Source organism: Rattus rattus, chromosome 2 (genome assembly GCF_011064425.1).
Source record: "Rattus rattus isolate New Zealand chromosome 2, Rrattus_CSIRO_v1, whole genome shotgun sequence".
NCBI lineage: Eukaryota > Metazoa > Chordata > Mammalia > Rodentia > Muridae > Rattus > Rattus rattus.
This window is the reverse complement of record NC_046155.1, coordinates 20,655,666-20,676,732: the sequence shown is the minus strand read 5'-3', so window position 1 is coordinate 20,676,732 and position 21,067 is coordinate 20,655,666. Positions and strand designations below refer to the sequence as shown.

The 21,067-nt window shown below is 38.9% G+C and overlaps 1 protein-coding gene across 1 annotated transcript in view; it reads right to left on the bottom strand.

The window, feature by feature from the left end:
* Positions 1–499: 499 nt before the first annotated feature.
* The window catches only part of Aldh1a1 (aldehyde dehydrogenase 1 family member A1), a 49,995-nt gene continuing 29,427 nt past the window's right edge, over positions 500–21,067 (bottom strand). The window contains exons 7-14 of the mRNA XM_032891705.1: positions 20,530–20,658; positions 19,088–19,201; positions 13,976–14,078; positions 11,955–12,139; positions 9,985–10,149; positions 7,731–7,888; positions 3,970–4,044; positions 500–1,065 (exon numbers count right to left, since the gene is read on the bottom strand). Of these exons, the coding sequence (XP_032747596.1) occupies positions 993–1,065; positions 3,970–4,044; positions 7,731–7,888; positions 9,985–10,149; positions 11,955–12,139; positions 13,976–14,078; positions 19,088–19,201; positions 20,530–20,658 (1,002 nt within the window). The 3' untranslated portion in view covers positions 500–992. The remainder of the gene's footprint in view (positions 1,066–3,969; positions 4,045–7,730; positions 7,889–9,984; positions 10,150–11,954; positions 12,140–13,975; positions 14,079–19,087; positions 19,202–20,529; positions 20,659–21,067) is intronic.

The following is a 21,067-nucleotide window of genomic DNA, read 5'->3' as shown; positions in this document are numbered from 1 at the left end:
AAATGACATTTCTTTCCCTTTATACTGAAAACTGACTGGCTTATTGTTAAGATTCATATCTAGGTGATTCCTTGGAGAAGTCATTCCCAATTCCCTCGAATTCATCTCTACCTCTTTCCACATTAACAAACATAGGGTTTCAAAAATCTTGTTTCCATTACGCACCCCATTCTTCTGGTCTACCAGAGACTATGTGTTTGTTTTTCAGAGTGAACCACCTTGAGGTAAATGTTACTAAGCGTCATAGTGTTCAGCACATCTCAGAACCTTGAAAGCATTCAACAATGCTTATCAGTTGTGAATCATGTTTATCTCAAATATACACCAATTCTTCAAAGATTACTCTAAAAGGAGATTTCTCCCCTGCCACTGAGGAGGAGTACATAGAAATTTTTTCTTGAAATGCATGTATTCAGTGAATTTAATACTGCTTTTCACTGACCAGCAGAGTTTATTGCCGTAATCCTAGTTGATTCCCAAATAATTACAGACCAGCAAAATCATGCAAGGGTGCCTTTATTAGCTTTGCATTCTAATTACAGCTGGGCATTTCATTTGATAAGCAGGCATGGCTTTCTAGAAAACATTTCACAACACCTGGGGAACAGAGCAGCCGGCTCTGCAGTTATCATGCATGCCGAGAAGCAGTTCAAGGAGTCACAGAGGGACAGAGCTTAAATCACGACTGGTCCTCCTCACCAAATGAGTACTCTAGATAGGGAGCTAAGACGGAAAGCACCTATCATGACAGAGTTACAGAGAGCTTGCACCTAAATCTATCCTTTTATTTTGGGATAAGGACTGGGGTCACATATTAGAAGGTGAGTGGTTCTGTAGGATTAAGCTACATGTTTTCTATGAGTAACAGTAACACTGATGGATTCATCATGTTAAAGAAATCAACAGAAGAAAAATTATAGTAAAACACCACTCTGCTGGTGACGATAGGAGACATGTAGCCACAGCTGAGAGTTTCTCTTCACTCTGCTTCTTTAGGAGTTCTTCTGAGATATTTTCATTGCAACTGTCTTGAGCTCAGTGTACTCATAAAGACCATGTTCACCTCTAGAGAGGGAAGAAAAATTGCCAATAAATATGATTGTGTAGTGCAGTGTAAGTCTGTAAGTCAGTATAATCCCTGGTAAATTGGTGCATTTTTTCCTACTTATCTGACCAGGGACAAAGTAAAATATTTCCTGAATACACAATAGTTCATATAGTTTCTAGCTGACCATAAAGTTATGACAAAATACATACTCCCTAGTAGACAACAATATTCTAAAAAAGATGTATTTTATTTTAAATAATTATGCACCCTGTTTATTTTCACAGAAAATATCTATTGTTTACATCACTCTACTTGACGATATTACTAATAACCCAAATCATAATTCAATCTGATCCGATTTTGTCATACCAATAACTAAAAGAGAGGTAGGTCACGTTGCATGTTTGGTCACTGAGAGCAGCAGGATAAGCCACCAGCAGTGCTGGAGTCTGCATTCACCATCTGCCTTGTCACCGAAGTGGTAGTGGCGGGCAGGTAGAGAATGACCACGATCCACTTTCATTCCTGGTATTCCGAAGCTAGAGTTTTAGCAGGATCTTTTGATTCTGGGCGAAACAACCAATTAATCTTTCTTGGGTTTTTTTTCTATCTTTTAGGTTGATTGTATATAATTTTAAGGAGAGAAACTAAAGATTTCTCTGATCCAAGTTTTGGGGATTTTTAGCAGAGATTGACTTTCTCTAGTAAGCAACTTGCTATAACCCACTTAGGAAACCTTCAGGTCAACTGCAATTGAACAGTAGCTGAGGAAAGTCCCTCTGTATATGCAACAGTAACTTCCAGTCAGGGGTTTGTCCCAGATCAACTGTGGAAATTATAGTTTCTTTCCATATGGTGAATGATTAACAAGTAGGATCACTCATTTATATCCTGCGTTGTTTTTGCGAGTACCTAAGATTACATGCACATAGGACCGTTCTCAACATCATAACACCTATGTGCACACAGGTTTGCAGAGGAGCAAGATTTTGGTCTTCTTTAGCAACGCTGCTCCTGATGCCCTTCTCCTGAGGATGTAGAAGATGTATTCTCCCTACAAACAGTCTCCTCATATTGATAATTTTGTGGATAATTAAAGTTGAAAATACTTGTTGAACACTTCAATGAAAATGTTTTTTCACAGTGATTAATAGGTTTCAACTCAGCTCTCTAAATTTTATTAAAAGATAGTATTTTTAAGAAGTGTTTTATCTCAAAGAGTTAGATAAATTAAGCTATGGTTTTGACCAAGTTGCTTTCCACTGTATTTAGAGCTGCAAGAGCCCTCATTCACTGGAGAATCATGTGCAGCTGTGGTCTCACTGAAACTGACAGTCTTTGGAATCTTGTGCATGTATGCTTTCTAAGACAGATCACAGGAACATCTGCTTACACTTCTCATTAGCTCAGGAACTCCATGCATTACTAGTTCCATGCTAGTTTGAGTTTTAACTGCCCAAATCCGTTGACTTTCCTCACATGCTGCTCATTCTTGTGCAGCAGCCCTGGATGAGGTCTGCGATTGCATTTCTATCAAAGCGTTTGCGTGTTGCTCAAGCTTTTCATTACAGACCCTGCAATATGTCAGAAGGAGCGAGTCACCTCTACCTTTCCTTCTGTGGTTAGAAATTAACAAAGTCTCAGGGAAGCTGTTGAAATTGACAATTAGAGTCATGCAAAATAAAAGTTCATTCTAGTCCTTGTTTTAGACGAGATGTTTAAAACACAATCTCCTTGTTTCATTTGTTTTTTGTTGTTTTGTTGTTGTTGTTCTTGTTACTGTTTGTTTTCTGCTGTTGTTGTTTTGTTTTGTTTTTGTTTTTGTTTTGATTTTGACTGAAGAAAAAAATGCCCTGTGAAATACGGAGAGTAATTGAAACTGGATCATTTCCAAATGTTATTAAGTTATCAACAGAGAACTGAACAGGATTACAAAGAGCTCAATTTTGGCCACTTAACCTGTTCCTATGTCAGCACTGATCACAGATTCAGAACTCAAGGCTTGGGCTCCCCTGAACACAGTGGGAACTTCATATCCCTACTTTGGGGGCCCCTGTTTCCATCTGACTTAATTCTGTTGTTTTTTTTTTTTTTTTTTTTTTTTTGGTTCTTTTTTTTTGGAGCTGGGGATTGAACCCAGGGCCTTGCGCTTCCTAGGCAAGCGCTTTACCACTGAGCTAAATCCCCAACCCTGTTGTTTTGTTTTGTTTTGTTTTGTTTTGTTTTGTTTTGTTTTGTTTTGTTTTAACAGAGTTTCACAGTGAAATCCTAGAGGACCTGTATCTTATCTCACTATGTCATTCTGGATGCTGGAACTCGCAGCAGAGGTCATGCTGGCTTTGAAATCACAGAGTTCTCCCTGCCTCTGTCTCCCGAATACTAAGGTTAGTTCTAACGTTGGTACAATCTAATTCTTGTGGTTTATTAGAGATAGTCACTTCAGTCATTCTCTGGAGACATTTTATAGCAAGTGTCTTACTTAATACATGCACCAGTTTTTTGGTAGACTTTACCAGAAATGTATTAATTTGGGATAAGGCAACCTCAATTCATTTAAGTGCTATATTAACATACCTAGAGTGTTTCTATATTTATTTAAATGGATCTCTGGATTACCAGTTTATCCCTTTACATTCTGAAAATGTTTCCCAATGGGTTCTATTCACTTATACCATAGGCAATGCTAAAAGCAGGCAACAATTAGCTACCAAGGTGGGGTTCATAGCATGGTCCTCTTTGGACAGTAACAACTTAATAAAGTATATTCCTTCTGTTAGGTTACTTTCAAACTTAAAAGGTTGTTGTATAATAAGAAAAGAACACATACACACTTTACTTAAGGTGTTGAAAATGGAGCATTCTTCTGGGAGTGGCAATCCTTTTTGAATAAAAATAGGTTTGAAATAAGAAGTTTTACTCACAGTTCTCGTCCATTTCCAGACATCTTGAATCCACCAAAGGGACACTGGGCTGACAAGATCATATAGCAGTTAACCCTTAAACAAAGAAGAGGAGGACATTGTAGATATTATTTTACTTATCTCATAATTCCAAAACTGTGTGTAAAAAGAATCAGAGATCTCTTTTAAAACTCCAGCATTGAATATAATATACTCATTGGGATTAAAGAAAAAAAGGAGTGCTATAGCTTACAATGCAGAAAGCAAACACATGTATTACCTAGGTATAAATCAATGGTACCAGTATAAGTGTGAACCGTCATAAAGCAAGATTCATCTGAATTACAAAAGAGGGAGCGTGCCATGAAGAGAAGTATTTGTTTTTCTAGAGGCTGGGGTTTGTCTGCTGTTCTTCAGTAGGATGCTTTGTAATGAGTATGTGTTTACTAGGTTAAAATCAATAATCTTTAGCAATTACAATTAATACACAGCCATAACACACAGTCCACTCATTTCATTAATTGGTCAATATATTGTTTACACAAAAATGTTGGCTGAAAGTAGACCTCATTAGCAGTTTTAATTAGATTAAAAATACTAAATGTTTCTACACAGAAGTACATTATTAAAATGTGCATAAAATTAAATAAAGATTCAACAAGATCAAGGCAAGAGGGGAATGTTGAGTGCAGTGCAGTTTTGCAGACTGCAAACAATTATTTTAATATTAGAGAAAATGGTATTTTTGGGGGCTGTTGAACTCTGTCGATGATGCAGCAAACATGCTATTTGATGTACATGGTACACAGTAAACCTTCAGTAATTGCAGGTGAGATATGTGACACTGCGTATCTGAATTTACTAGTACGGTTATTACAGGAAAGATCTATATTCATCAATAATCATATCTACTCTATGATAAAAATTTCAATAACTATCAGAAAAAAACCAAATTCAAAACAAGGTGCAACAGACCTTTAACTCTGCTGCTTAATGCTAATTGCAGAGCATTACATGGAAGTTTAAAAACTACTCTATACAAGATCTATACCCTGAGTCAGTCCCCAGATGTATCATTATCATTGTTATCATTATTATTAAGATGTTTGAAAGATATTCGCTATGTTCAAAATCATGTTACATGTACATAGGATGATGTCATTAGGCAGCAAGGCAAGTCCAGGATAAGGCAAAGCCTATCATGGGTTTGAGAAGGAAGGAAAGGAGGAGGAGAAGGGTGGGTGGTTTATATCTTTATTAATTGGCAGTGAATATATTGTGTGGCTGTACTGTGGATTGAGAATTTAACATATAAATCTGATGGATAAATTATCAGTTTCTAGAACTTCAATTTTACCGAGCTGCAGGGGATGTGAGCAAAGTTCCTGGAGGGCAGAGAGACAGCCTGGAGAGGGCGGCTATGGAATGCCTGGGGCTAGTGTGGTGTGGTGTCACGCTAAAATGGCCAGTGGAATGCGATGTGTGGGTCAGGCATGGTAACAACCTGCCAAGGGAACAGTGTGAGAAAGCGTCTGGCAGAGAGACAACCGGGAGTGGGAACGAGCGGGTAATGGTAGCCGCAGGTCCATTTTTGATTTTTACTGCAACACATGAATTTATTTGTTAACTCATTTATTTACCTATCTTGTGGAATGTGTGCAAGCAAAGATTTCTCTCTGCATGTGGTTGTACTTGGAGGCCAGAGGAAAATTGGATGCCATCCACAATTGCAGTCTTAATCTTGTGTTAATTAACATTTTATTTCACTTGTGTAATAGTCGTGGATAACACAAAATTTGTGATGTATTTTTTAAATATTTTTCAATTAATTTTAATTTTTGAGAATTTCATATGAGTACTGTGTTCATATCATTTCCACCCCTCCTTTTAAATAAGTATATCCTATCGAGTCTTTCTGGTATTGTCCTATGTGTGTATGTGCTTGTATTTGGATAACTTATGGGGGTGCTCTGTCCTGGAAAAGACAGATCATCCCTCAGCGCTATTTTCTAAGGCGCAGTCTCCCACTGAGGCTGGAGTTCACCAAATCGGTTGGATAGTCTGGCCAGCAAACTCCTGGGAAACCCTGGCCTCTGTATTCCCAGTGATGGGATCACAGCCATCATCACTATTTTTCCATGGCTGCAGTGACTATGAATGCGGGTCTTTGTGATTGCTCACTAAGCACTTCCTAGCTGAGTCATTACCCTAGATCCACGTTACATGTATTCAAGACCTCAGATGATACAGGCTGAGTATCCTTTAGTTGAAGTTCTGAAGACCATGAGTGCTGTAGTTTTGAAGTCTTCAGATTATAGAATATTCACATTGAATTTATTGGTTGAATCATCCTAGTATTTTTATGTGCATGTGAATATTTCTGGATGTATGTACATGTACAGCTTGTGTGGGAGATATCTGCAGAGGCCACAGAGCTACATCAGGTCACTTGGAATCAGTCCATCAGGTGATCAGTTCCAAGTGGCTGTGAGTTGCCCAATCTGAGGGCGGGGAGCAGAGTTTGGGCGCTCTTCAAAGAGCAGCAAGTTCTCTTAACTGGGGAGCCAACTCTCCCGCTCCATTGCGCTATTTTTGTAAAAGGTATATTTAGGTATTTTTTTACATATTTATTTTTTTCATTTAATTTTTTAATGTGTATGTTTGCGGGCCTGAGTGTATGTTAAGAGGCCTTACTGTGTGTGGAAGGCCTGGCTCTCCCTCTATTCATTGCATGGTCTCCATAAGTTACGTAACTTCGGCGAGTTCCTGGTTTCACCATCAATAAGGTTTGGGTTAATAAATAGTAGTTTTCAGGTCAGCTTAAATGATGACTCTAAGAAATACATTGCAACATTAAGAGTAATGAACTGATGCCTCTCCCTTAGCTAGGAGGAAGAGATTTTTCAAGCTATCAATAAGACCCAGAACAGCTGTGTCCCTTAGGATGCTTTTCTGTGCCTCGTGTTCCTTAAGTGACGAGGTGAGAGGAGGAAAATGGCAGTGTTGTAGCTGGGACTGAGGGAAGGAAGGCTTGGTAAGACAAGGATGCTGAGGAGAAGAGTCCAGGAATGGAGCAGGCTGAACAAAGGCACTTTGAGAGGCACAGCCTGGGACTCTTCTGTGTTAAAATTATGAAATTCAAAGAATAAACTAGGTCTAAGGTGAGAGAAAAATTGCTTTGCAAAATTTATTTTGCTCTTCTAAAAAGAATTAGATCTCTAACAGAAAAAAAAATCCTAGAGTAAGAATCTAATATAAAAGCTTTATAGAACCTTGCCTGGGATCAACTCTTGAGCCTGCTGCAGGAGGATGACAAGTTCAAGGCTAAACAGCTCAACTCTAACATTTTAAATATATAATAAAGCTGGAGCTGCGGGGGAGAGCACTTGCCTAGACTGTGAGAGTCACTAGGTCTAATGTTCATTATGGAAAATGATAATATCAATAGCAATAATAACTCCGAGCATACACGAGGCACCAAAACATTACCTAACGTGATCAAACTAGAAGCAGACAATGTTTCTTTTACTGCCATTGTTCCAAATAGTACTGAGTACCTTGAAATTATCTTGTACCTCTTACCAAAGCACAGAGTAAACATTCATAAATTGTTTTAGACAAGGAATTTAACAAAAATAAATAGAATTAATTTGACATTAAAAATCTGGACAATGACTTTTATAGTAGGTCAGGTAATTTCAAATAAATATTCAACTCTGGAGGAGGTCAACTCCCCCTGCCTATGTGGCTGATACAGGAAGGGCACATCTTACTGCACTTACCACACTACCCCGGCCTGCAGAGCAGAAGACACAGTGATGGCCCTGTCCAGGTCTTTTGTGAAGACTCCTGCTGCTAGACCATAGGTAGTATTGTTTGCTCTCTTGATCACATCATCTATGGACTTAAACTTCATGATTTGTTGCACTGGTCCAAATATCTACACAGAATGACACAAAAAAGGGGTAACTGTATATGTTAAATGTACAACCTATGCTTCCCTAGAAGCCACTGCACATTGGCTAAGGTATTATCTCTCATGTTAGACCTGTTGGTAAGAATCACAACAGATGGCCACACACAGTGGACATAGAAACGGACTGAGATTCTCTGTGGAGCAAATATCAATCATTATGACAGTGGTTTTTCCTTGGACACTGTAACAGAGCTGCTCAAAATGTAAGGACTAAACATCAAATCATTAACTGCATGATCTACTTGGAAACATTTTAAACTTTAAGCCTAGTTTTCTTCATCCTGCGAAATACTTGCACAAGACAGCAAGACCAAGAAAACAGTCCTCCGCTCTAAGAATAACAAAGAAACAGACTGACAACAGTGTTTACTCTTTAAATGTAACTGTGTTATTGATTTAAATATCAGCCATTCTTCTGTTTTGGATCACTTCATAATTTTAAATATTATATAACATAGCATAGATTTTTATTCCTTTTGTCACCCAATTCTACATACCATTACCAAAATGACTCATCACTGGAAGCCTCACTGTGGAACCAGTCCACACTAACCAAAGCCTGACGTCCTTGGCAGGCTATCTTCACAGCTTGATTATTCTCGTATGAGCCAGTCTCTTATTTCTGTGGGAATCTAGTCAGGAAAGCCTCCACAAAACTTTATAGCTCACACCACAGGTTAGAAGAAACAAATGGTTTTACTCGTAGATATCACCCTTTTGTATTTTGATAGATTATCAAATACACTTATCAAAATGAAAGCGAGGCTTCTTGGGATGTTAGTATACTTTCCTGAGACATGTAAACATAGGTTGGCAAAAGCCTGAGAGCTGTCACATGGTTTGCTGGTTCCAAGTTAATTTGAATGGTATGGGGCAGTTAGTGGCCACTCCCTACAGCCTGGGGGTAGATCCCGGGGTTCTAAACTCCATCATGAGCCCATAACTGGGAAGCACAATATTGTGAACATTGGACATGGGAAGCAGGTGGGACAGAACTGTGCTGAGTTTGCTCAACTTAGCTGATACTGTGCATGCTCTGGACTCCTATTTTGAGGCAGCAAATGAGATATTCTAGTGAGCACATTATAGGATCAAATAATTCCTTAAATGAAGATTATTTTCTGCTTTATTGTCCTTCCTATGCAAGTTAGTCATAGTCTACAAGAACAATAGCTCTAAGCAAAGAAGAATCACACAAGAAGGGCAGAAATGCATGCAATTTGTGAGGAATGAATTGATGTAGACAACCTAAGCATGATGGATGATCCACATCTAATATTTAATTCTGTTCTTTATATTTATTTCCTCCTCTTGCAAAGCTGAATGATCCCCCTGCCTCTTTATTTGTTGATATCATGAAGGTAAAGGGAAAAAACTCTTAGGTCCTCTGCTATATCAAGGACACGTGTATAAATTCACCAAATGAGGAAATTAGGAATCTGTATAGTTGAGTCACAGTATCTTCTTAAGTAGCATTCCATATAATGCTTTCATTGTCTAAGGCATGTGCTCATATCTCTGCATATAGTAAAAGTCTTCATATTCAAGATGTATATTAGTTACCATGTTAATTGCAAACTAGCTCCCTTTAGTTATATGTTGCTTATCTGCGTACTATCTTTATTGATACTACTCAGATTGTACTCCCCAGAACTCTTCTTTATTTCCCCAACAAAGCCAGTCCAGTTTGTTTATGTGAGTTTGAGTTTTTTTATGCTCTTTGTATAACTGTGACCATTCAGTATATGTTGTTCTGTGTCTGGCATATGTAACACACTATATGTACATTTATTCCTGGTTTTATAAATGATAAGGTCATTTTCTATTCCTTTAAGGCTGTGAATAAAGCCCCTACCAAATCTGTTGTACACTTCTGTCCATGTCAGAAACTCTTCACAGGACACTTGGATTTCTTACTGTTTAGCTTAGATCACTAATAACTTATGGCTTTGTCACCAAGCACTTCCTGGTAATGTTGGTCAAGGAGCTGAAGATTTTAGAGGGACACAGCTCACACACAGAGAGAACAGAGCAAGCCCATAAACATGTGGAAACATTACCTCCTCTTTGGCAATGCGCATCTCATCGGTCACATTGGAGAAGACTGTGGGCTGGACAAAGAAGCCTTTGTTCCCCCAGCGTCCTCCACCACACTCCAGTTTGGCTCCTTCTTTCTTCCCACTCTCAATGAGATCAAGGATTTTATCATGTTGCTCCTTGTCAATCTAGTTGGAAGAAACCACAGGGAAAAGGAAAAGAAATGAAAATCACAAACACATAATTAGGATGAGGCTTCCAACCTCCAGGATACAGAGAATACAGGATATAGAGGTTACAGGATACAAAGGCTATGTCTGACTATTTGAATCACTGGACATAGGATCAGTTCATTCTGATCATTCTTGGTATTTTTTTCTTGGGTATTTTTTTCCTGTGAAATTTTAGGAGGAAAGCTTAAGAATTTGCAAACTAAGTACAGTTACATAAACACAGAAATTGACAACATGGAAATATCCAGAGCTTTTATACACCTGTCATGTATCATTTATTCCCTTTGAAAGAAGTTTGTTAATGATGGTGCACATATGCCAGGAACTTACTTATTTCATCCTTACTGAAATAAAGGAGTGATGGGGAAGGACCACTTTGATTCAGGTCCAGTGGATATGATCCTTGGATATGCTTTTGACAATAGGAGATCTGTATTCTTCAGAGATGGAATCTGCCCATTCTTTAGTCTATTGGTTTGGTTGCCCTTTCATACCACATATGAACATAGTTTGAGGTCAAGTCCCTAGAGCACAGTTACAGAAGAGTCTCTACTAGCACCTGGGGACAGTAAACTCTTTGTCGGGAAGTTTTCCTGTTCACTGTGGGGTGTTTAACAGTGTCTATTCTTCTCACTAGAGACCCTCATGGACTCACAGCTCCCCACCTTGTTATAACAATTTAACCTGTCTCCAGATAAAGTCTACATCCCCTATCGGGAGGTGCCTCAGGTCAAGGATCACTGTTTGAGCAATATTCAGAGGCAGGCGTGAATTCAGAATCACAGGACCAAAATCTTGAAGAATAGATCATAACAAACCATGAACAAAAGCTGTGCAAGGTGGCTTTTGAGCAGGAGAGACAAAGACCTTCATATTTACGGTAGACTAACAACACAGAACACCCAGAGCCCCTGGGGGAATACCTAGCTTTTGATAACTAAAGGGAAAAACTTGTCAGAAGTTTGCCAAAACCAAAACTTCAAAAACCACTTACATCATATGTCAGTGAGGGTGAGAACGCTGCAGAGTACCCAGGAGTGCTTTCCTGCTTAGACTTGTAGAATGATGGGTGAAGTGAAAGGTCGATCAATAGGGAGAAATGAGAGAACTAACTGTATATGTATCTCCAAGAGGTCTAAGAATTGTAATAGGAATCAATAGAAATAGGAATCAAAAGCATACAGATTGAAGAAAGCAAACAATTGATGATATTGGCTAAGTTTTTGTTTTCCTTTGTGTGTTTGGTGGGCATGACAGTGCAATATGTATAGAAGTCAGAGGTTGACAGTTGCATTTTACTGTTACTTTCTACTTCTATTATTTATCTAGATAAGCTGTCTCTCTGAACCCAGCACTTATGAGTTTGATTACTCTGGTCGGTTTCCTTGCCTTGGGAAATCCCTGCCTTATCTCCTGAACTTTGGGGTTATATATTAGCTACCACACACATTCAGTTATTTTATGAGGGTTCTAGAATTTGAACTCTGAACTTTACACTTACATGTCCAGTGCTTTATCCACCGGGACATCTCCCCAGACCTCTTCACATTTAATTCTTCCTAAACTATATCTAGACATATACATGATTTGGCCAACATAAAACAGAATGCCTTCTTTATTGTTGGGAGTTATCCTCTTTATACAATGAAATGAGAGCAATGCCCACTAGCAAAATGCACAACGAAGAAGTTAACCATCAGTTTTAAGTAGGAGTCTTCATTCTTGTGTTGGAAATTATTGTCTTTTTGTTGCATACTTGCCTGAGGGCCCTGATTTATTCCTTGGGTCAGAGGATTTCCAAGGACATATTTCTTGGCTCGCTCAACACTCTTTCTCACAAACTCATCATAAACTGACTCCTCAACGAAAATCCGGGATGCCGCGACGCAGCATTGGCCTTGATGGTAGAAGACTCCATGGTGTGCAAACTCGACAGCAATGTCCACTGCAGAGAGAGCGTTTCCATTAGAGAAGAGATATTCTCTAAAGCGTACATTTATATGTGTGTGCTCACACACATGTCTAAATCAAAGAAACGTTTAAAAATCTATTTTTTTTCAGATGAAAAATGGCGATATGACAAGGAGAAGAACCACAGATTCAATATATCCAGAGTCTTAGAAGCCAGGTGACAAAATAATCTTGGTGATCTTTTTATTTACAAAGAAATATTAACAACAAAAGCAATCTGGGAAGAGGTGCTCACGTAGCTTTAACACAGACCTTAGTAAGAATGTAGATTTGATTATAAGCACAAATAACACAAATAATCTTATAACTCTTTCTAAAGATCAAGATGTTTGTGACTCTTTTAGATTCAAGTTTTAACTGAATAAGAAATAAAACCTGATACTCTACTGACTGAGCTACCTAGGATCTCTCTATTGCTGATACCAAGAGCCAGGAGCTAGATCTGGGTGTCTCCTGAGAGGCTTTGCCAGAGCCCTACTAATACAGATGAGGACGCTTGCAGCTAGCCATTGGACTGAACAAGGGGACACCAATGGAGGAGTTAGAGAAAAGGCTGAAGGGGTTTGCAACACCATAGGAAGAACAACAATATCAACCAACCATAATCCACCACCCCCTGCGTGCCCAAGCTCCCAGGGACTAAACCACCAACCAATGAGTACACAAGGAGGCACCCATGGCTCCAGCTGCATATGTAGCAGAGGATGGCATTGTCCAGCATCAACAGGAGGAAAAGTCCTTGGTCCTGTGAAGGCTCATTTCCCCAAAGTAGGATAATGCCAGAGCATTGATGCTGGAGTGCGTGGGTGGGAGTGGGTGCATCCTCATAGAATGAGGGGAAGGGAGAAGTATGAACTTTACCTCTGGCAAGACACTTCCAAAATATATCTAGATCCTGTGTCATACATACCCACAAACTCATTGCTTAGTTTATACAGCACAGTGTGCCTATGGCTTTTATTGGGATATTCTTGATTCCAGTGAAAAGAAAAGTGTCTGTGTCAATTTTATATATGAGGATTCCATTCAATATTATAGGAATAAGTTGTCAATCTGTGAGCCTATTATAACTGCTTGGATTGCAGTGAGGAGATTTTCTAGAGTGATAAATAGGGGACTTTGCCATGTGTTGAATAGTAAACAGAAAGTAAACTCTAAAATCTCCTGGAAGAATCACAACAGTGACAACAGCAAAGTCCAGGCATCGTTTGTATTTTTAAGTCTCATTGAAGGAAGAGGTACAGGAAAGCTTGACCTTTAATCTCCATGAAATTAGCCTGGTTAGGAAGAAACCCAAAATTTCATTTATTAGTAAACCAGAGTGATTTGGAATATTATGGGTGGCTGTCAAACCCAAATGATAATTTCCCATATTTACTAACATTAGTTGGAAATGAAAAATATTTAAGCAAATCTCATATTCTTCTGGCTATCCCCATATACTAAATGAAGACAAAAAGAAAATATGAAATGACTAATATCCAGACTCCTGCTGGCTCCAAATGTATCAGGTATCATGGACTCAACACAAATAGAGATATAAAATATCAAAACCAGATCCTAGATCCAGACCATTTACACAATCTCGCTTTGATACAGGGAAGTAGGAATCTATTCCAACCCAGGACAAAAATCATACCTGTGCTTAATTTATCTACATTATGGAACAACTTAAAAGCTTTCCAGAGTCACCACAGACTCTAATTACTTTCACCTTGAAGGAATGTCATTTGTAAGACTCTAGGAGACTGTGACAGTATCAGGCATGAGGAGGAAGAAGGTGAGATGCTAACAAAGGATTTGTACTCACAGTCAGCATCTGCAAACACAATGCAAGGGCTCTTTCCCCCAAGCTCCAGGGTGACCCTCTTCAGATTGCTTTTTCCTGCAGCTTCCTTGATTAATTTGCCAACCTGAAATCAAACATCACAAAGGAGGGGGCTTAGCATGTTCCTTTGTAGATAGATTCATGTAATACTTTAAATTATAGAACATGTGCACCACCATTTCCTTTCATTTGGAGGAAACATTCAATGGTGTTATTCAAGATCTGGCATCTTCAGATCTAGAAGCTTCCCTATAGGTTGATGTCTATATGCAGGGGAGGACTGGCACACATTAGGTTAAGGCCATGATTTTACAGTAAAAATGTAAGGAGGGGACAAAGCTTTTGTAAGGTGGGAGAGAAGGGGAATGGAAAGGGAAAGGAGAATCAAGTTGGAGACAGAGAAGGATGACCCAGATCTGCGTGACCTTGATTTGCCAAGGTAGTTGGGCTGGATTTCTGTAGGCAATTTTTTCTTATCTAGGTGTGCAGTTTATATCCTTATCAATTAGTTGTGAATTCATTGTGTGGATATATTGTGGATTGAAAATTTAACATATAAATCTAATTGATAAATTAAAGTTCATTGAGTCATGGCTTCACTGGGTTGTTGGGAGTGTGAGTAGAGTCCGTGGCAGGTGGCTGTGCTAGCCCAGCCCATGCTGGACTTCTAGAGCTCTGATTTTACTAGGTAGCTGGAGCCAGAGAGTTTGCAGCTAGCAGAGAGCTTCCGGAAGAGAAACTAATTACAGATAAATTTTAGTTAGTTCCATTTGGCCCCATGGGTGCTGGAACTAATACTAGGGACCAGCGTGGCAAGGTGCCACGCTGAAACGGCTCACGTACAGCATGGGTTAGTGAGTATTTGGGGGCAGGGTGGGGTCACTGAGATAAAGATACCCAGCAGTGCCATGAGGCCCCACGGGTGCCAGGGCTAGCACAGGATAAAAGGGTTTAGGTTTTTTAAATATTTACCACAACACTTCCCTCGTCAAGTATGCAAGCATGAGACAAATCAGAAAATGCCCTTGGTCAGGCAAACAGGCACGGCTACCTAGAGAACTGACTTTTATGAGAGGGCAGATATTATTTTTCATTTTCATCAGAACTTCCTCTCTGTGTTTGATCAGAGATACTCCTGAGCACCTCATGTATTGACTTCTTGTCTCTCTAGAGACATTCACAGAACTCAGTACTCTCTTTTGGATCACCATTTAGTACAGATTTTTCTTGAGCTCTTCTCTGATAACTCTATATGGACATGATTCTTTCCTTGGTCTCCCAAAGAAGGACATGACGGTCCTTTTCTCCTTCCTGTGTGTTTATACTGGTATGCCCACTGTTAGTGGATCTCAATACCCTTTGCCCTTATTTCCTTGGCACCATGCTTCTGTTTTTCCTACACATGTCACTGCACAGAGAGAGACTGGCTCTGAGTTCTGTGTTCTTCAGCCCTTAGCTTGAATTCTGCCATACTAGTTTCTTCTTTATGCTAGTCCCTTCATCTAAAATAAGACATTGCTTTCATTTTATTTTACTTGCTGCTTTTGGGTCCCTTTGATTAAAGGTTATTTTCTAAATAATGCTTCTTGTTTTTCATTTCTAAATCCATCTTTTATAATGACTTGTACATTAAGACCACATTCCATTGTAAAGATCTTGACCTTGGTGACTAGAGGTACCCATCATATTTTGCCTCTATAATCCTCTGGGTCTCTTTGCTATTCTGCACATTGGATTTTAATGAGGTTTCTCTTGCATCACAGTGTTGAGGAAAGGTCTATGTTGATACTGTGTTGCTATTATTACTATTATTCTGCAATGCATTAAAGAAAAGATAATCATTTCACTTAAGTTTCCCTTTTTTTCTATTGTTGTTGTTGAAGGTATTGTTTTTTCCATGTATTTTTGGCTTCTGTTTTTTTTTTCCCAGAGGGATTATTTTATTTATTTTTTAAATTTTATTCCCCTCTGGGTCCACCCCCAGAGAGTTACACATACCATACCTCCTCCCTACTCCTTGGACCCCCTCCCCTGTCTCCGTGAGGATGTCCCCTCCCCACCCACCCCACCAGACATCTAACTTCCTGGGGTCTCCAGTCCCTTTTATTAACACTTTTATGATTCTAACTTTAACTCTTGATAGTAGATGAATAAAAATAAACAAAAAGCAGTAATATCCCAGGAAAGTCCTGCCTCAAATTGATCTTCCCTGCTTGTCTTTCACGCTACTGTCTTCCTTCTTTTTGTTCTGTCTTTTATTTGTGAGAGTGAATCCCCATGTAGCTCAGTCTGGCTTCAACCTTGTGATCCTCCTGCTTCCCTTCCCATGTTTGTATAGTGGTGTGTTGCACAATTCTGAGACTCTGTAGTAAACCTTTGTGATCATTTTCATTTAAGAAGTTTTGATTTTCTATTTAACAAATGGTATCATTTTGAGTCCCCTAGTCAGTTTTAATATAGCTAGTCAGTCTTTAATATAGCTAAATTTGTCTTGGTTATGGGAGTATGGGAGTATGACCAGAATACATTTTCTGAAGCTACACATGGCAAACGAATAGAAAAGCTTGTTAGAAATATGAGTATGGGGAGCTAGAGAGACGGCTCAGTAGTTAAGGGCATTGGCTGCTCTTCCAGATGTCTTGAGTTGAAGTCCCAGCAACCACATGGTGGCTCACAACCATCTATGATATGATCTGATGCTCTCTTCTGGCATGCAGATATACATACAGATAGAGTACTTATGTAAATAAAGTAAATAAATAGTATATTAAAATAAAAATAAATGAGTGAGGAATAAACTATATATATTAAATTCAGGTAGACAATTTGAAGCTTGCTTGAATTTTCTCAGAAACCAGTCATGTTACTTTTATCTCATAATTTCATTCCCTTAATTTGAAAAGGTAAAACATGAGCTTCCCAAAGAGGATTATGAAAAGGCAAAAATATGAACTGTTCATCCTTTTGTTGCATTCCTTGTGAAGAAGAGGTAACCAGTGTTCATAAAATATTTCTTATATACTATGTGGCTTGTGACTATGAGAGATTCATTCACCTGGGGATTAAAAGTGCTTCAGGACCTCTAAGTCAGGAAACAAATGTTGAGAAAAAGTATAAACAAGTTTCCACAGAGTGTTTGTTTTGGACTAATGCTACGTTTCCCTCAGTGGATCTTCTAAAATCACATTATTATCATTTTGCTATTTGGAAGTAGTCGTACACCATCCTGTGACTAACCTTGAACAAAAGAGCCTTGAGACTAGCCAGGCAAGAGAGTGAGATAAATCTCCAAGGGTGTACATGCTCACGATTATGAAGCATAATCATAATCTCAGACAGCAGGAACACAGATGGAAACACTGTTGAATTCAGGGTTTCTGAGAACTTCAGATAAGAGCACCAAGGCAGTGTGGGAACACTGGGAGTCAGGTGCGAGAAGCTGATGTCCCCATACAACCCAAAGCCTGGGAAAGTGAAAGAGAGTAACCAAGGCCATTTGCTGGCTCTCAGGGGGCTGCTAGATGTCTTATTCTACTAGTTCTCACTTTTACTATGTAAAACCAAGTAAAGCAGATATTAGGGTCCCTATGCTCTTCAAATAAAGAAATTAAAATGTGGCAAAGATACTTGATGTTTTAGAGGCATAGTATTTAAATGGTTAGGTTGGAATTTGACCTCGTATGTTGCCTGGTCTTCTAATTTCCATGCTTTTTGTGAGATTGGGGACATATAAAGTAGCCTCAAAATGGTATATAGCCCAGGATCAGTCAAGACCATTAAGCCCTTACACTGCTGCTGGGATCAGGACTAGAGTAATGAACATAGGTTTTGGACTCAGAAATGTGGCAGAGGCTGGGAAAACCCAGGGTTCTATCTGTCAGCCTTTCCCTGCTATGATGTCAACTATTATTTACAGAAGTTATTAGTGTGCCACTGGCATCCTCTCATCTTCTCCCCTCCCCCAAGAGAAATGCTGAATACAATTCTTTGGTTGTTGCTTTTCATTGTCTCTGCTTTGAATCATATCTCAGTCAGACATTTCTCCACTGCATACTATCTTTCTACTATCCACGAAAGACAAAGATGCACTTTAGAAGGTCAAAAATAGAATAAAAATAGAATGTAATGTTTTGTCAGTTCAGCTCTCTGTGGTGTTTAATGAAATGCTGAAGCAACTGTACTTATAAGAGAAATCAACCTTGACTTATTGTGGTGAATGTTCTTCTTGCTTCTCAGTCCTCAAGTAGTTAAAACCATGCCTCGACACCTTCAGCAAGTTGTAGCAAGCATCGAGGTTCAGGTAAGTTTTCCTCTCCTTACTCTCCTGTACATAATTCATCACCTTCTCAATCCTCTTTATTTCTTGCAGGTATTGTCAGCTTACTTTTCACGCACGCCAATGAGGCATGCAGTCAGTTTCTTTTGGGGCTGAATAGCTATTAACGTGATAGCCAAGTAGGGTGACACAAATATCGCTCAGTTGGAAATAGAGTAAGCTCTAGATTTTCTTTTTGTTTATGATAGAAAATCATGAAATATACAGAATTCTATCTTCCAAGCCTTTTGTTCTCCCTCCTTTTGCCCCTCCTTATTAGTGCTTATAGACTGTTGACTATTCTTCAATTGTGTCTATCCATACTGAGGCCAGCCACACTCAAAACTGAGACTCTCCAACAGAATCATGGAAGGAAGCAGAATTTGTCTCCTTTTCAGGGTATGCTGGATAGACAGTTCCAAAAAATAAGATGCTAAGGGTGAAACTCTATTTAATTTTCTTAATTGAAGGATGTACTGTGCTCTAATTTATATTATTTCTATCATATATTTTTCCAGTCATCTTACAGAGCTAGTGGCTAAATTTCTATGAGAGACATAATAGTAAATACATTGAACATTGTCATCATTCTGAATTAGCAACAGGTATCTTCTTTTATCCTAAATTCATCCAGCTGTGCTGGATAGACATATTTTCAAGGACTGAATAAGTAACAAATCATTGAAGTAACTTTTGTTTTAAGAAACATTGTGTGAGAAATAGCTGCAGGAAACATGCTTGCTCTGGGAAGGGATGAGATACTCAGAGATCCACCCTACCTGGGTTGATCCCGTGAAGGCCACCTTGTCCACATCCATGTGAGAGGAGATCGCTGCCCCTGCAGTTGGCCCATAACCAGGCACAATGTTCACCACACCAGGAGGAAATCCTGCCTACAAGTATCCAACAGATGGAGAATTTAATTCACAACAGAGGTGGGTACGGGACTGAAGCTGTGCTCTTAGTCTAACCTTACAAGTTTTTCTCCCAACAAAATTTCACCTACGTATTTATTCTTTATTATTACTAGCTCTTAGTCAATATGGAATTTTACTCAAAGGGGATGTTTCATTTCTTCCAAGACTCAAAACCCCATCAGTGGCTCATAGTTCTAACAATTAGCTGTGCCAAATGTCAGAAGGGTGAACTCCCACAATTCAGAAAATTATGATAAAGTACATAGACATTTGGGATCATCATCAGGGCTAGAAATCTAGAGATCACGTTTTCAATTTTTCACTGTTGACTTGTCATGAAAGCGGCTACGTTACAAATCCCAAGTGGTATTGTTTGATCAGTAAAACATCACAAAGGCAAAGCCTCTCTGTGAAGTATGAAAATGGCAGACAGATTTCTCTCCCACTGACAGCACTAATGACAGAGCCTTGATGACCATGTTATAAGTTCATGGTATTTGATTAAAAAAAAGCATCACTTTTGACAATTTTTTTGTCCATTTTTGTTTGAAATGAAAATATCTTCAAGACATTGTTTTTCATTATGAAATTCTAAGTTGCCATTTTGAGTCTTTGATACAATATTAAGGATGAAATCCAATGTTTTAATGTGGTAAAAATCACACATTCTGGTTAACTACATAAAAGTGCCATGTTCCATGCACTTTGAACAGAGAAGAAAATGAAGATGAATATGAACTGCTGTATATATTCTTTTCACAATATGGCCCAAGATTCCCACAAGTATATCACCACCATTGCTCCCAACCTTCAGCCTATTAAAAGTGAAATGATTGAAGGAATTTACAGAAACAAGCAGGCAGTTGTCAACAAATATTTCAGCATTTGAAAGAACACTTCATTTCTTCCTGGGTTATGTTCATGAGAGTCCACAGTATAAATAACGGATTACAAGGTGATTGGCTATGAGCCTCTGACTATGGCTTCCTGTCATTATTTAGGAGAAGAGACATTTGTGCTGACTGACAGAATCCCAGCCCTTAGCTCTGCTGCTTTCTTTCTTTTTTTTTTTTCTTTCTTTTTTTTTCCCCCGGAGCTGAGGACCAAACCCAGTGCCTTGCTCTTGCTAGGCAAGCGCTCTACCACTGAGCTAAATCCCCAACCGAGCTCTACTGCTTTCACCTGCATGACTGAACAGGAGCCTTGTGTGAACAATACTTGAAGTGTACAGTACACATAAACAAGGCCTGTAAGGTAAACGGGGACGCAGGATTTGCCTGCAGGTTTAGACTCAGGAAACTCACCTCTTTTATTAAAGATGCCATGTGAAGAGCTGTGAGAGGAGTTTGCTCTGCTGGCTTGACAACCACCGTGTTCCCACAGCTGAGGGCAGGGCCTATCTTCCAAATGAACATAAGCAGTGGAAAATTCCACTAGAAAGCAAAAATGAAAAAATGGACCCCTTACATTGTCTCAAACCACAGGTTCTAGAACAACCTGCCTTGATAAATGTTGAATAAAACTGTGGAAGTTCTTCATACTTCCCTGAAACATCTCACTTAGGGTCACCGCTAAAGGCAACTAATGCATGCTAAATGTTCTGGACTCACCGTATAGAAGGAAACAGGAAAACACTCCCAAATTTAATCAAGTCCTGCTATCCTGAATGCTTATTCTACAAGGAAGAATACTTTATGGTTTTGTATATAAATAAGCATATCAGATGTTAAAAGATGTGACATTCTCTCCCCTATATTTCCCTAGAGTCCCTTTATTGAATTTACCTAATCATAATATCTTTTAGCATATTTAATGCTAGAAGACTTGATTTTTACATTTTGG